The following is a 14,408-nucleotide window of genomic DNA, read 5'->3' as shown; positions in this document are numbered from 1 at the left end:
AAATCCGACCAACCCGAAGCCCAGTGGGTCGGCCCAAAGCCCTTGGTAGGTCGGATTTAGGTCCTTCTCTCATAAAACCCGACTCTTTAGTTCGGGTAGCAGGTTGAGGGTTTAAAAACCCGTATAACCCAACCTGACCGAAGTATTAGAGAAAAAAAAAATTACAATATCAGATCAAATCACCATCTACCATCTAGTCACGTGTGAACTAAGGATGATAAGAATAAGCACTGCACGACGCCATCTACCATCTAGAGTCTTCCTTCCACGCAAAAGCAGAGATCAAATCACCAAAACAAACATCAGATCACTTGAACTTCAGAAGAATCAAAACGGCTAAAAGCCTAAAATTGAAATGGTCTCAGTGTTCAATCCCATCAGACTTCTCCCTATACTCGGTAATCCAAACAATATCAATATCTCGCAATATCTCACAGTCACAGCTCTCTCATATTTCAAAATCTCACTCTCAATATCAGTCTCCGTTCTCTCTACTCTCAATCTCAACTCTCAAGTCTCTCTACTCTCAATCTCAGTCTCCTTTCTCTCTGCTCTCAATCTTAAGTTTCTAGTCTCAACTCTCAACCTCTCACTCCATACCCTCCACCTCCACGAATACACTCCTTTCCAAACCCTAGTTGGCCGCCACCTCATCACCATTCCACAGTCATGAGCTCACGGCTTCACCTCACTTTGCACCATGGGTTAAAGCCTTCTCATGCTCAGTTGCTCACAAATCAGCTTTTAGTCTCAAGACTCTCAACCTCAGATATATTTTCTTCCTTTTTCATCTATCTTTTTCTCTATTTTGAGATATGGACATTTCATCTTGTTTAATTTTTTGAGATATGGGTTTTTAATCTAGTTTAATTTATTGATAATTAGGAGTTCATCTTGTTCAACTTATAGATTGCTTAGTCGTACTGCCCTAGAGTTGCATGTGCTTGATTCTATACTTTTCTGTTTGATTCAAAGATTAGGGGACCAAAATAGACCAAGTGATTGGATTCAAATACGAAACCCTAATTGTCTTGATTTGATTTGTTGGATCAAAGATGAGTTCAAAAAAAAATCATCCAAATTCACAAATTTAGCCCAATTCGAAACCCAAACCCGCCTACCCGAGGAATCCGACCCGTTCAACTAATGACCCGAACCACCAGGTCTGACCCATATAGCGGGTCAGTTGCGGGTCACACTTTTGGTACCCTAATCCAATCGGGTCGAGTCCGAGTCAGGCCCAAACCCGAGCCAACCCGACCCGTGAACAGCCCTACCCCTACTTTTCAGAGGTTGCTTCTTCACCGTCCAACCTATCTATTATTTTTTGTTCCTGGCTTAAACCTCTACATATTTCTTTTAACTCCCATAGTCCACGGTCTCTCCTCTCCATTTCCGCCTAGGGTATAAATTTTCTTCTCCGGCTAAATGATAGGAACTACTCAGAACCACAAAGACACTGAGTTTTGATAAATAATAATAACGAAACAGCATGCCAAATATCTAACTGACATTTAGTCCTTCAAAGTTCCAATCTGCTTGAATTTCTGTGACTACATACACCAGTTACTGAATTGACAGATTTAAGGCATAGACATTTGAAGAACTCTAGAGTCCGGACTAATATTACTGTCAAAAAAAATAAATAAATAAATAAATAAAAAAATAAAAAATAAAACCCAAATTAATATGATAAAATCAGAAGCAATAGAATGCCATACATCAAGTGCAATCAGTACTTGGGAGTTCACTAAAAACTTTTAAATAGTAGGGAGAAAGAAGCCCTTAAACCAAACACCAAAACATATCACATTCTATCAATAAAAACCGATTGAATTTCTACACAACCCCCCAGGGTTAGTATACGTTACACCTAAAGATGAATCATCAATACTTGCAAAGGAGCCATTTAAACTGTCTGCATCTCATCCTGCCAATACAAATATTAAGCTGGATCCAGCAAAACCCGTATAATGACTCTTTTTATCCCCCTACCATTAGTAACTAAATAACCTACACACAGCCACCAATAGGCGGTATCGCCGGCAGCCCAACCATTGCACCCAGGTACCTTACTGATTTATACAAGGTTCAACAAGAAAACTCTGGGGAACAGGAGGGACACATAGGGAAAATTGCTCTTTTCTGCTCTTATCCACAGAATCTGGTAAAAATGAATCAAGGTGCCCACTTGCAACTCTTGAGTTATAGAAGTCCATGACATTAGATTCACATCAGCGTCAGCCATTTATGAGTCCAACATCTCATCTTGTATCTCATTGGGTGCAATAAGCCCTGGAATGGAAAGCATCCGCTGTCGCTCTCTTTCTCTCTGAGCAGCAGCCTCCTCTGCATAAAGGTCTTTGTTGTCCTGCACGAAAATAAGCATTCACAGAACACACACCCATTGTCAGTACAATTTGAAGTAAAAAATATTGCTAAGACAAAGAAGTCAAATTGTTCAAAGCAAAACATAACAGATCACAAATCCAAACACCAAGTAAACTACAAAGCCTATTATATATTTCAAACAGCCTTACTCTGGACTTTTAAAAAATAAAAACCCAAATATAACCCCTACACTTAATTGTTCCATTTTAACATTATGGATGTTTTAACCATCCACTAGCGAGTAAATTATGTTATTTTACTCAAAACCAAATTCACACAAGGCTATTATACGCTTAAGGTAACAACTAAGAACCACATCACTTGGTTTAAAAAATAAAGCAACATTTGTAATGCACAAACTATTTTCCTGAGTTGAACCTTTTTGGTTAACTAATTTGGTCCCTCATACCATTGAGACTGACTTAACTTTTTGAAATTTCCACAATTTCCATTATAACCTTTTATAGTTTATATTATATAAACCTATCATTTGATCATAAGCTTTAAAATTAGAAATAAGCACTGCCTCAAGTGACTTGTGCAAAAATGAAACTCTCAATCACCACACGAAAACTAATATTTTCAATAAAAGACAGCCATTTAATCTTTAAAAGGACGAATATAGCAGAGAAGAACAGATCCTTACCTGAGCTGAAAACTCTTTTGACTGCACAAGAAAGTCTCTTATATGATTTTTAAATGCAGAGAGCTCATTTCTTGACTCAAACAGTCCATTCACAAATTGCGTGACCTGAAAGTTCCCTTTCAAATTAGTCATATGCAATCGAGGGAAAAAGGCAAAAAGGAACCCCCCGGGGGGGGGGGTGGGGGGGATGGGGTGGGGAATCAAGCTTCTTTACTATATACCTCTGCTGCAGTCATGTTGGGGAATGAAGTGCTCAGAAGTTTTATTGTGTACTCACGAACAAACATCGTGTTGTTTGGATATGGATAAGGAACTGTGGCAACATCCCACAACGGCTCCGTCAACCCACCAGACTCCACCTGAAGAAAAGAAAAGAAAAAAAAAAAGGTGGGGCGGGGGGGATCAATCATAGTAACTGTATGCTTCTCAACTATTTAAGGCATTATGAGATAATTACCAGGCAAAACAAGTGTTGTAGCACCAAGACATGCAACTTGAAACCAGGTTTATGAAAGGTGTCCGTCAATACAGCAAATATTTCTTGCTCAATTTGCAAAAAGTATGACTGGTAGAATTGATTACAAAACTCGGAATTCTGAAAATTTACCAAAAATACTATTAGCATCCCGCAGTATAAAACATTAGCAGGTTTCCAATAAAATAAGTAAACAACACCTGAAAGTTCTTTAGCATCTCCAATAAAAGATTCAGCCCAGTTTCAGCAATATTCCTTTCTGTGTGCCGAAATGCCCATATAATGGAATCCATGACAAGCTTCAGTTGCTGGACAACAAAGAGAGAGAGAGAGAGAGAGAGAGAGAGAAACAAGAATAAGTTAGCTCATTTGAATGAGTTAAAACAACATAATAACATGAAACAAAAAAAATAAGCAATAAAATTATGTACACAGGAAACCTCATAAAAGAGATACTAATCATATCAGGGATTCAAAAACAATGTGAAAAGACGGATACACAAGAAAATTTTAACACAAACCTGACTTGATAAACGAATCAATGCAGGAAAACAATGTGTAGCAATTGCACGAAGTAATGAAAAAAACTTGAGCCGATGCTCTGGGTAATCTTCAAAATTTTTTGTGATCATCTGTGGCACAAAGATCCTTAGCATGTTAGCCAAACAACTGAAGCACGATATACAGTTTAAAATTAAATTTACACATAATGGTTTCAAATAATTTGCACTATGATACATATCACCAACGCACAAAGGACTTTAGAAACAACACGTCAGTCGCCACATAGCCTAGTGCAAGTAAAACATGCAAAAATATTTCTTTACAGTTGGTAAGACATTTAATATTAAGGATGCATAAACTCTAAAATATATAAATAAATAAAAAACCAATATAAAAACAAAATGGTGAGAAAAACCAATACCAGGACATTACATGAGAGAACTTGCAACATTTTAAAGCTTTTTTTTTAATACAGTCCAAAATGTTCAACCAGTTTATGTAGTAAAGTAATTACCACATACACTGGTTGGACATCTTGGTCTCTGTTGAAAAGTGTGATCAACACCGAGCTCTAAAAGAGCCCCACAAAAGATATATTAAACAAGAAAATATATTAGCTAAATCCTGACCTCCAATGTGCATTGGAAAACTGCTTCAAATATGCGAGGCACATCATCAATCATTGCAGCTTTATACCTACATATGAAGGATGGGGAGAATGAAACATTAAGATAAGAAAAGATCTCTGCCTCCCAGTAAGGCAACAAGGGATCAGAATAAAGTGAAAATATTGCAAGGGTGATGGAATGTCAATTTATCCCTATAACAAGAAGATCAGAAGATCCAGAACAAGAAATAAAACACAGAAATCCTTAGTGCTGAAGTTCAGTTGACATAAGGCTTAAAATAGGAAAAGGAAATTTGAATGTACAACAGAATTAAGAATTACGCTTTTCTCTGAACATGTACACCAATATCTCTACCTCCAAATTCTATTGGGAGGGGGCGTGTTAATATACAAAAGTTTTATTTATCCAACTCAAAATAGTGCATATATGCCATCATTAATTGTAGTCAAGTAAATTGTCATTTGCAAGTGAAACACATTTGCGTCTCCCTAACAAAATACAAGAAAAGTTATCTAAAAAACAAAATACAAGGAAAGTTGCATAATCAACACCATGAGAAGAAGATTGCGTACTTATTTATTATTGTGGCAAAAAGTGAGAGAACTTCTGATTCCCTAGCATCAGGCAAGTTCCTAGCATAGTCACCAAGAACGGGATCCATCATTGGGGGCACAAATTGTTTTCCAATTTGTGGTTGATCTTCTGCCTTGTCCAAGAATGTCTCAATGAGCTTAAGAGTCTCTCTTTTAACCGACCTGATTCATGGATCATATTGAAGATAAGATAAACAAGATATGTGCCTTACATGGCAAACTAAAGGAGAATCAACATAAATGTTACCGTAAAAGTTTCACATAGGATGTTTTAGATGCAAAGGGCCCTCCTTCTGCAATGCTACTTGATATAAGCTCACTGTACATTCTGTTACAAATATTTAAACACTCGTTAGATAATACCAGCAATAAAACCAACTTTTATAAACATAAATGTAGATAACTATACCTGTAAACGTTAAGCATGTCCAAAAAGATCAGAGAAATTTGAGATAAAAAATATGTTCCAAGTGAATTGGCAACGCTAGTATTTGTCTGCAAAGCAACAATGACTTCTTCAAAACACACTCCACAAGAGGCACTTTAAAAAACAAAAAAGCTGTAAGACAAACGCCACAGTAACAAATTAAACACTCAGTTGAATGGACACGAAAAGTTCTTCAGAGAAGGCTCTTCAACACAAAAAATTCTTCAGAGAAGGCTCTTAATAGAAACAATAACGAGGTAATTTGCAACAAAAATTAGTACAATATATTTTTCTCAATAAGGTCGTGTATAAATTCACAGCTTCTTAGATGCATCTTAAAAACGGTCATATAGGAGCATTTGAAATTTGAAAAGTACGAAATAAGACATCATCCATCAGACAATGAACTTACCAACAATTAAACAAACTGGTAAGTGAGAAAAACAGGTTAAACCTTAAAAGTCAAAGAATGAAACGTGGCACTAGAGGAAGACAGAAGAATACTTTGAGAATGATGGGAAGATTTCTGCAAGAAAAGTTACCCCATCATGGACACGGAGTCCTATTGTGCATTACTGTAATACAGCAAGGAGAACATGCCACTTCTCACAGCATTTAGAGTTTACAACCGCATACCAGAGGTGGCGCATCATTTCAAAACCCACTTAATATTACCCACAACCAAGCCACCCGGTATACCCACCAATCCTCACCCTGCCCATACCTAAAAAGCCAAGACTAGTAAAAACAACACTCAAACATAACTTTCTATTCCACAATTTCCAAAGAGCCCAACAGAAACCACACTTCTCATTGAATTTTTTTTTTTTTTTTGGTTAAAATTGGTGTCCAGGACTCTTAAGAGGGCCTTGACTTATCCCCCAGGCAAGTGTAGCTCCCCCATTACACAAACACACCTCATGGATCGCATGAGGCCAGCAAGACAAACCTCTTCAGTTTGACACTGACATTATAAAATAAAGAAAACCAAAAACTATTTCGTGGGGGGGGGGGGGGGGACCCCATACTGGTTCCACAAGAAACTCATACATGACTGAATCAAATAAAATTTTGCACAATAAAACTAGCCCAATCTCACACATGCACACAAGGGTATGAACAGAAATTTTCAAACCAGTGTCAATTTAGCATATTTCAGATGCACCCCTTTAACCGTTCCCTTGTCCCACAACCAGGACAGGCTTTACTCTCAATCTGTATACCTGCCATTCCCTGATTAAGACTCCTCCAAACATTCCGATCAGCTAGGGGCAGGGCCCAATCGAAAGAGTGGAATTGCCATTACTAAAATTTAATCTGAAGCACCAATGAGCCTCTTAAAGCCATTAAAAAACTTCATAGATTAGTTTATATGTGTATCTTACATACAGCAACAATCAAATAGATCTAATGGAAGTTTCAAGGTTGATTAGAAAGCAACACCTGCAATATATTAAGCACAGTCCGGATTACGTCTTGATCCTTCAGGAAATCAACACTTTGACGCGCCTTCCCTATGATCTCAACCCATTTCTGCATCAAAAGAAATGGCATGCAATAGCTTAAGCAACAAGCTAGGAAGACATCTTGTGCAAATTGTATGAGTGTATCTGTGTGTGTGTGCAAGAGAGAGAGTTGGACAAGCAAATTCCAAATCAAAACAAACCTGATTTGGGAGCTCCATCAACCTCTGAAGGTATTCATCCCGCTTCTGGGGATCAGATTCCGCTTGTATCATGTGACCAACCTGAAAATAAAAAATAGAAAGAAACAGTAAAATTTAGCATAAATCCTCTGTTAACAGATTTAGTAAGGACATATAAAATACATACAGATTCATAGAACGTATGAATCTGGTGTGGCTCAAGATCAGCTATGGTTGTCGGAAGGCCTGTTAGAAGTTCAGAGACAAATGGTTCATTCTCTCCAACCTGAGAATAAGAGACGCATATCATCAATGTGTAGTAACCACTCCCCCCCCCCCCCCGCGGCAGTCTCCTTTGTGCAAGAGCATGGGGGGAGCACAGTGCCAAATAGAAACACATGGGTCACCGTACCAGAAATAAACAAGGTTTTCAACACCAACTGAAATTAGAAAATTCAAAAGCAAATGTTACCTGTACAATTACAAACTTCCGCTTGCACTTCTGAACAATTTTCAAGAATGTGTCACAGGCCATATCCTGAAATGAATTCAATACATGGATTTATAAAGCAAGAACATGCAAAAAAAAAAAATAACACACAAATAAAATAATAACATATAATTTTATATAAAAATAGAAAAAGGGGGGGGGGGGGGGGATATAGGACAGATTGAAAATTGGGCATATCTTTGAAAATGTTTGTGTTCAAAAAGGGAATCCCCAACTCATTAACGTAAGTTTAATTTTAAATTAGACAATTCAGAAATCAGACACAGCACAGACACACCACAAATTGCAAATATTTGGTATTAAGGAAAGTTTTAAGGGGAATCCATGCAATTTATATATATATATATATATGGCGACATTAATTCAGTCCAAAGCTTTCAATCAAATAAGACCATTGTTACACAAAATGGTAATAGAAGGGTAGAGATAGAAAAGAAACAGTAAATCTTCTACTTTTAGACTGTACTTCAGGAATCATTTTCTATTCTGTCGAATAAATTAGGACATAATTTTTATGCGACATTACAATCCACAGAGACATTCTACATTATGTACAAGTACAATATTTATGCAGACACATCTGGGACAAGGATACAAATACAGACATACACGCAGTCAAACTGTCATATATAGTGGATATATGCATTGTTCACATACAAAATCCCCACAGCTCATTTAACACAGATATAGACTTAATACATAATTTCTTGACAACAACCACACCCCGGCCCCCGGAAGAAAAAAAAAAAAAAAAAGGCCAAAAACAGCAATAAATTTAAAAATGTATATCTTTCATGGCTTTCAAAGATTTAAAGAATGTATGCAGAACCTCTCATTCGTTTACTTCTAGCCCCTGGCTTAGCATCTTATACCAGAACATGAAACTTTACAATTATCAAGAACTCAAAGCAAAACCATACTTAAGCGTAAGAGAACATTAGAGGAACTGAAAACATAACATGGGTAAACACTGCAAAATTGCAGATACATGCTGATACTAGTGCTTACTTTAGTTATGCCTTAGGAATCAATGCAATTCTATCATTATTTGTCATATATAATTTACCTTAACATTTACTCAAGGCATCATATTTAACATAAAGAACAATACTCCTTCCAAAAAAAGCTTCCATATCTAAAAATTTTAAGAGTTAAAAATGGGACATGTAACTTTCACAAATTTTAAACAAGTATGACCACATTAAATTCCAAATCTTATTGTTGACATCTGAGCTAATATATTACACAATTTCTCATCTTATTAGGTGCAATAACATCTAGATCCTGATATTAAAAATCATAAAATAAAATCACCTGAACTCCTGGATGAGTCTCATGCATGAACTCAAACAACTTATTCACAACAGTTTTCAAGAATTTCCAATGGGCTCTTAAAAACCTTGGGTACTGCCCAACAACATACCTGCCAAGAAAACCGGCAATTACAAATCTGAAACAGGCAACAACAAATACCAAAAATATAGAACATATTCCCTACAATCAGTTTGTCCTTGGTTCCCCCAATTACCGATCAAGGCATACCATGCCATTGTACTCAGAAACTGCACTATTACCCTAATGGACAAGTAACTAAGAGATTTCATTTTAAAAAATTACTCTAATAGCATGATGGAAGCACCAAAATGTGGTATGCCTAATGGGTAACTGTAGGAGCTGTTGGGGAGCCAGTTGCAGATGCCCAATAAACTTTTGCACCAGGAATACTTACATAATGTTACTAGCAATAACAGCTTTATTATCTTTCCCTTTTGTGATTTCACATAAATTCAATAAATCACGAATGACCATCACCAAGAATCTGTTTTCCTGCCAATATAGTGAAGGTGTCAGAAATGTCAAGACATTTTTAGAACCCATACAAATATTGTGGAAGAAAAGGACCATGTTTGATGGATAAATGTAACAACAAAATGGAAACAGCATTTGCATCAGAAAAATCAATGGCTCTTGTATGCATGTTTTTCTAGCATAGGAAAAGTTTGACAGAAATAATAGATCAACGAGTTTATTTCCTATATTATGCCAAGCCCAAAGTTAGACTATAAGGTACATGCTCTCCTCATGCCACACTAGTCAAATATCAACTTGAATAGACTAGGAGATATTTCGTCCATTAAATTTATCCAAGTATACAACATTTTTGAAAAACAACAGATGGTTATAGGTTGAAAAGTTACCATAAACCATTCTCCCAGTGTATAATGGATAGTTCACAAAATCCAATGGTAGCATTCACAAAATACAGGTACCATAGAGAAAGAATATGGGCAGGGTTACCATAACACATTACTACCAAAAGAGAGGAGCAAGATTTCATTTCAAACAAACAATTCTCATACATCATAACAAATCCAGAACCAATCTCTTCTTTTCTAGGAACATGGAGTAAATCATACCTGTTCCTCCATCATGGAGCCAGATATAGATCCTATTGCCCAGCATAATGTGTTCAAGTTGTTCCAAGTCCAATCCTCGCCACTCAATTGCTTACTTAGTTTCTTCAACATCTGTGTATACAAGAACAAAGAGAGAAGCACCAACATTAGTGTATCATAAAGGAGGTTATTCACAGTTAAATGCACCAGTTTTTGGGTTACATCTTAACCACTCGATCAAAACGGTCTTACCCCTGTGTAGGACTCGACTTTTTATTAAGGGGAGTGACGGATGATTAGTGGCTCATGGTGGGGAGATGTTGAAGATAATTATACAATAATAATAATTTAATAAATGAAATAATACATATTTTGACTAATACATTCAGTTGCTGGTCCATAAAATATTTTTTCCTATAACAGATCAGAAACAATTGCCTATTCAACAATATGACTAACTGGAAACCAGCTAGAACATGATTCATTCTCATCATTGGACCGCAAAACAGGATAATATGTTCACAGCTGTTTAAGGATACAATTCCATGCTGTTACCACCACCATTACGGTTCAGAGAGACACAGCATAACAGTATCTGTGTCTTATGATTCAGAGAGTGATAGAAATTACAACTGCCATTAGCAATGTACGAGTGGTTTAATGCGATTGACAATGTCTCCTCTTTGTTTTGTAGGTTTCCTCAATGATATCCAATTTTATTTATTTAGAAGATTTCTTCATATACAACTTGTATAATTAGGTTTCACCTCTTTCTAATAAAATTTTACTGATAGAAAATTAGAATAACAGCTGCCATCATAATACTTTACCTGCTTTTCAGTGTCCTCATGATCAAGATGAGACAAATAGATAAGAGTCTCCCTCATTATCTGCACCAGAGAACTTTGATTAACCATAGAAACAGATATTTTAATATGCATAATGATTAATCCAATGTACAAGCCACTATAACTTAAAACGTTAAATTAATATTTATTTTATTCAACTACTTTATTCAACAAATATTCTCATGGTGAAAAGCCAGGGTGTCAACATCTTGACCCCTGCAAAGTGAACCAATAAGATACAGAAATATCCATATGATTGATTATTATTACAAGTCAAAGCATGTACATTTAATATATATCAATAGATATCTTAAGGGGCAACATATTTCTTTGTGTTTAGTAATAGAACTATACTCTGTCTTCCTATATGCACCGAACATAACATAAAGATGCCATTACCTAATACTTGTGCAGGACCATAGTTCTTGACAAGCTAGAACTTCTTATTCATCCAAAATGCATCATAACAAGAATGCACATCATTTCAGTTTTATATTTTTTTTTTTTCCAAGAGGAAGGGTGGGGGAGATGGGTAGCAACTAGGCTATTGCAAAGCATAGGGTTCAAATAAATGGAGATGCACATCCATATCCAGAGCCTATATATCAAAGTCTATATTCAGATACCAGCAAAAAGTGGTTTATTACCTTGTATTGAACAAGAACATCATTGTCCTTCATGGTCTCACGAACAATATTCCCATTTTCATCTTCAACTATGAGAACCTCTTCAGGCTTAGCCATTCGACAAATCATAAGCATTCTTAACTTTGACATTGGAATGGCAAAAAGCTGCCGCCTCTGAAGAATTTGTGAACCAATGCCATCAACCATACCAGGAAGCATCGGCATCTGATTGATTAATTACAAATAAACCAATAAGGCTTTATATGACCCATGATAGTGAGAGAGATTGGCTTGTATCGCATACAAAAGAAGTCTAGTTATATAACTGTATTAGTTCACAAGACTGGCAATAATGTTTGCATAAACACGCATATTACAGAAAAAATGAACATGAAACCTCCTACAGGAAAGAAAATCAGGAACAAGCTTCTCCTCCCAGACCAATTTAGGGTTCTGAAATTTTAAGCCGGACTTTAGAAACCCATGGATAACAAATCTGCTAGTGAATTTCCCAAAAAGAAAAGAATAATTATGGTTTGCATCAATCCCGAGATGAGAAGAAGAATTCTAAGTACTAATATGACATGTCAGTGGACAAATCTTTTTCTCAACATCTTGGTACTAAAAAATTGGGCACAGTCCACCTTCCTCCTAACACACAGATCACCCCGTTATTTCACATTGAATGTGAACAAGAAAAGTAAAAAAGGAGAAGTGAGAAGGACAAACCATTAAAAAGGCTCATAAGCAAATAAAAAAAGGGGCCACATAAGAAGAAAAAAAAACGCATGTATGAGAAGGTGAACACACCACAAGTGTTAAAAGAAGAAAATAAACTAAGATTTAACTTTGTGATAGTACAACAACCCAGCCCAAGTCCCAAAACTTTTAGGTCAACTATATATCCTCAACAGACTAATCATGGTCGGCCACATGTAACTTCATAATAATTTTTCCAAATTTTCAAGCAGGATCCCTCTTATGCCAAAGGGACAAACAAAATCATCTGAACATATCATTAATACCTGCAGTCCCATCATATTTGCAGCTGCTACTGCAGGATTATCAATGTTATGGTGTGATTCAAACAGTTCCAAAACCAAGGAATTCCAGTAATCCAAGCAAACCTGTTCAGTCATACGATATGGTGGAAACAATATCATAACCTTGCAAATTTAGTGAGCATGTGCGAGAGAGAGAAAGAGAGAGACACATACCTTAAAAACCTCAGTGTCATCCACATACGAGATGTTAGTAAGATATTCAAGACCCATTAGCAAAGCAGTTATATTCTCTTGAGTAGCTTCTAGCACTCGAATATGAAACTGCATAAAGTGAAGGTCATCAGCTGCATAGTTCTCAAATGCAAGTAGGCAACATGGTAATCAAAGGCTCAAGGAATAATCATGGTTAGAAGTGATGACGGCATGCCAATGTATTCAATTCAACCTAACAGATTTCAGTGAAGCAATAACTCTAAACAACAGAGTGATGATGGCCTGATGCAATCATATAAACAGTTGGAAGTCAGCCAAGAAATGCAGATGAAATAATATGTAAAACCAAACCCTACGGTATAACAAAGAAAATAAACATGAAACAAAAAAAAATCCTAGAATTTAGATACAAACAATCATGTGTGCATACATAGTGTTCAAAAAGCATACAAACATGCACGCTCACCTTTTCCATTGTGCACTTAATTTGCACAGTTCAAGGCAAAGCACATTTTCATGATTACATGTAAAGTTAAACATAATTGTAAATAATTATATAGCAAGTGTTTCCTAACTATATGGATTTCCTTTTGGTAAGTAAAGACAATCTCGAGTGCAGTCCTATGCCTCTCTAAATTACATGAAAAACTAAGAATAAATGGCCCGATATGCTTTTTTTTTTTAAAGTTAATGGCCTGATATGCAACTGGCAAGGTAAGAACTGTCAAGATACAGCCCAAATTTCAGATGCACTCATGTAAAAATGGCTTAAATTTTATTATAAATATCGTCCCACATGACCCGGGAAAAGAAACTTGCCTTGTAAAATGAAGTGAAAAACAGTGCCAAGTTCTGAATAAATGCCTGAAGTTACAACCAAAAAAAAAAAAAAAAATACTTTAGTTACGAGCACAGCAAAATTAGACTTTGAGCTCTAAAATTAGAAACACTCACTTGTTCCTCACTACTTCCATGTGCATAAGCCTCAGGGATGTTTGTAGTAGAGGGGAGAATAACCTGTACAACATCAAAAAGACCCAAGAATTCAAGCTAACAAAAATAGAAAACAGAAGAACAATTGAAGTTAAAAATTAAAAAACTAGAAGAATAAAATGTTTAGTATATCTACAAATCTTAATTGTCAAACATTCATTTGCAGATAAAACCGTAGAAGTAATTATGCTCAGACACACCTGTAACTGCACCATGAAGATACTATACATCTTAACATACTGCACATTGTAGAAGTCCCCAAAATTAAGGGCTGCAACCTGCAAAAACAAAAAAATAAACAGAGACTGCTCAACAATTCCAAATAAAAAACTATAATTACTTGTATAAAGTTACAGTCGAACAACAACACACCTCAGTTAAGCATTGAAGGGTAAGATTCCGATATGCTGGCACAGGGAAGAATTTTAGGAGTGTCTCAAGCTAAGACACAGACACAACATGGGAGGTAAGTTCCAGTATAATTTTCTTACATAGGGAAAAGGTCAA

At 36.1% G+C, this 14,408-nt stretch overlaps 2 protein-coding genes across 2 annotated transcripts in view; one reads left to right on the top strand and one right to left on the bottom strand.

Annotated features, from left to right (window-relative positions):
* Window positions 1-1,690: 1,690 nt before the first annotated feature.
* Window positions 1,691-14,357, bottom strand: LOC115960936 (protein EXPORTIN 1A). Its single transcript, XM_031079972.1, has 25 exons — window positions 14,274-14,357; window positions 14,102-14,179; window positions 13,863-13,925; window positions 13,728-13,772; window positions 12,909-13,016; window positions 12,717-12,818; window positions 11,713-11,916; window positions 11,048-11,107; window positions 10,239-10,349; window positions 9,551-9,648; window positions 9,136-9,244; window positions 7,783-7,848; window positions 7,498-7,596; window positions 7,332-7,412; window positions 7,109-7,198; window positions 5,648-5,733; window positions 5,486-5,566; window positions 5,218-5,400; window positions 4,646-4,712; window positions 4,034-4,144; window positions 3,713-3,820; window positions 3,495-3,632; window positions 3,259-3,396; window positions 3,038-3,142; window positions 1,691-2,371 (listed from the first exon to the last, which is right to left on the bottom strand). The coding sequence occupies exons 2-25, from the start codon at window positions 14,129-14,131 to the stop codon at window positions 2,249-2,251; spliced, it is 2,406 nt and encodes an 801-aa protein (XP_030935832.1). The 5' UTR covers window positions 14,132-14,179; window positions 14,274-14,357; the 3' UTR covers window positions 1,691-2,248.
* The window catches only part of LOC115961451 (glycine--tRNA ligase, chloroplastic/mitochondrial 2-like), a 14,405-nt gene continuing 14,302 nt past the window's right edge, over window positions 14,306-14,408 (top strand). Inside the window, exon 1 of the mRNA XM_031080433.1 lies at window positions 14,306-14,367. Within this exon, the coding sequence (XP_030936293.1) occupies window positions 14,306-14,367 (62 nt within the window). The remainder of the gene's footprint in view (window positions 14,368-14,408) is intronic.

Source organism: Quercus lobata, chromosome 9 (assembly GCF_001633185.2).
Source record: "Quercus lobata isolate SW786 chromosome 9, ValleyOak3.0 Primary Assembly, whole genome shotgun sequence".
Lineage (NCBI taxonomy): Eukaryota > Viridiplantae > Streptophyta > Magnoliopsida > Fagales > Fagaceae > Quercus > Quercus lobata.
This window is presented reverse-complemented; position numbering and strand designations above follow the sequence as displayed.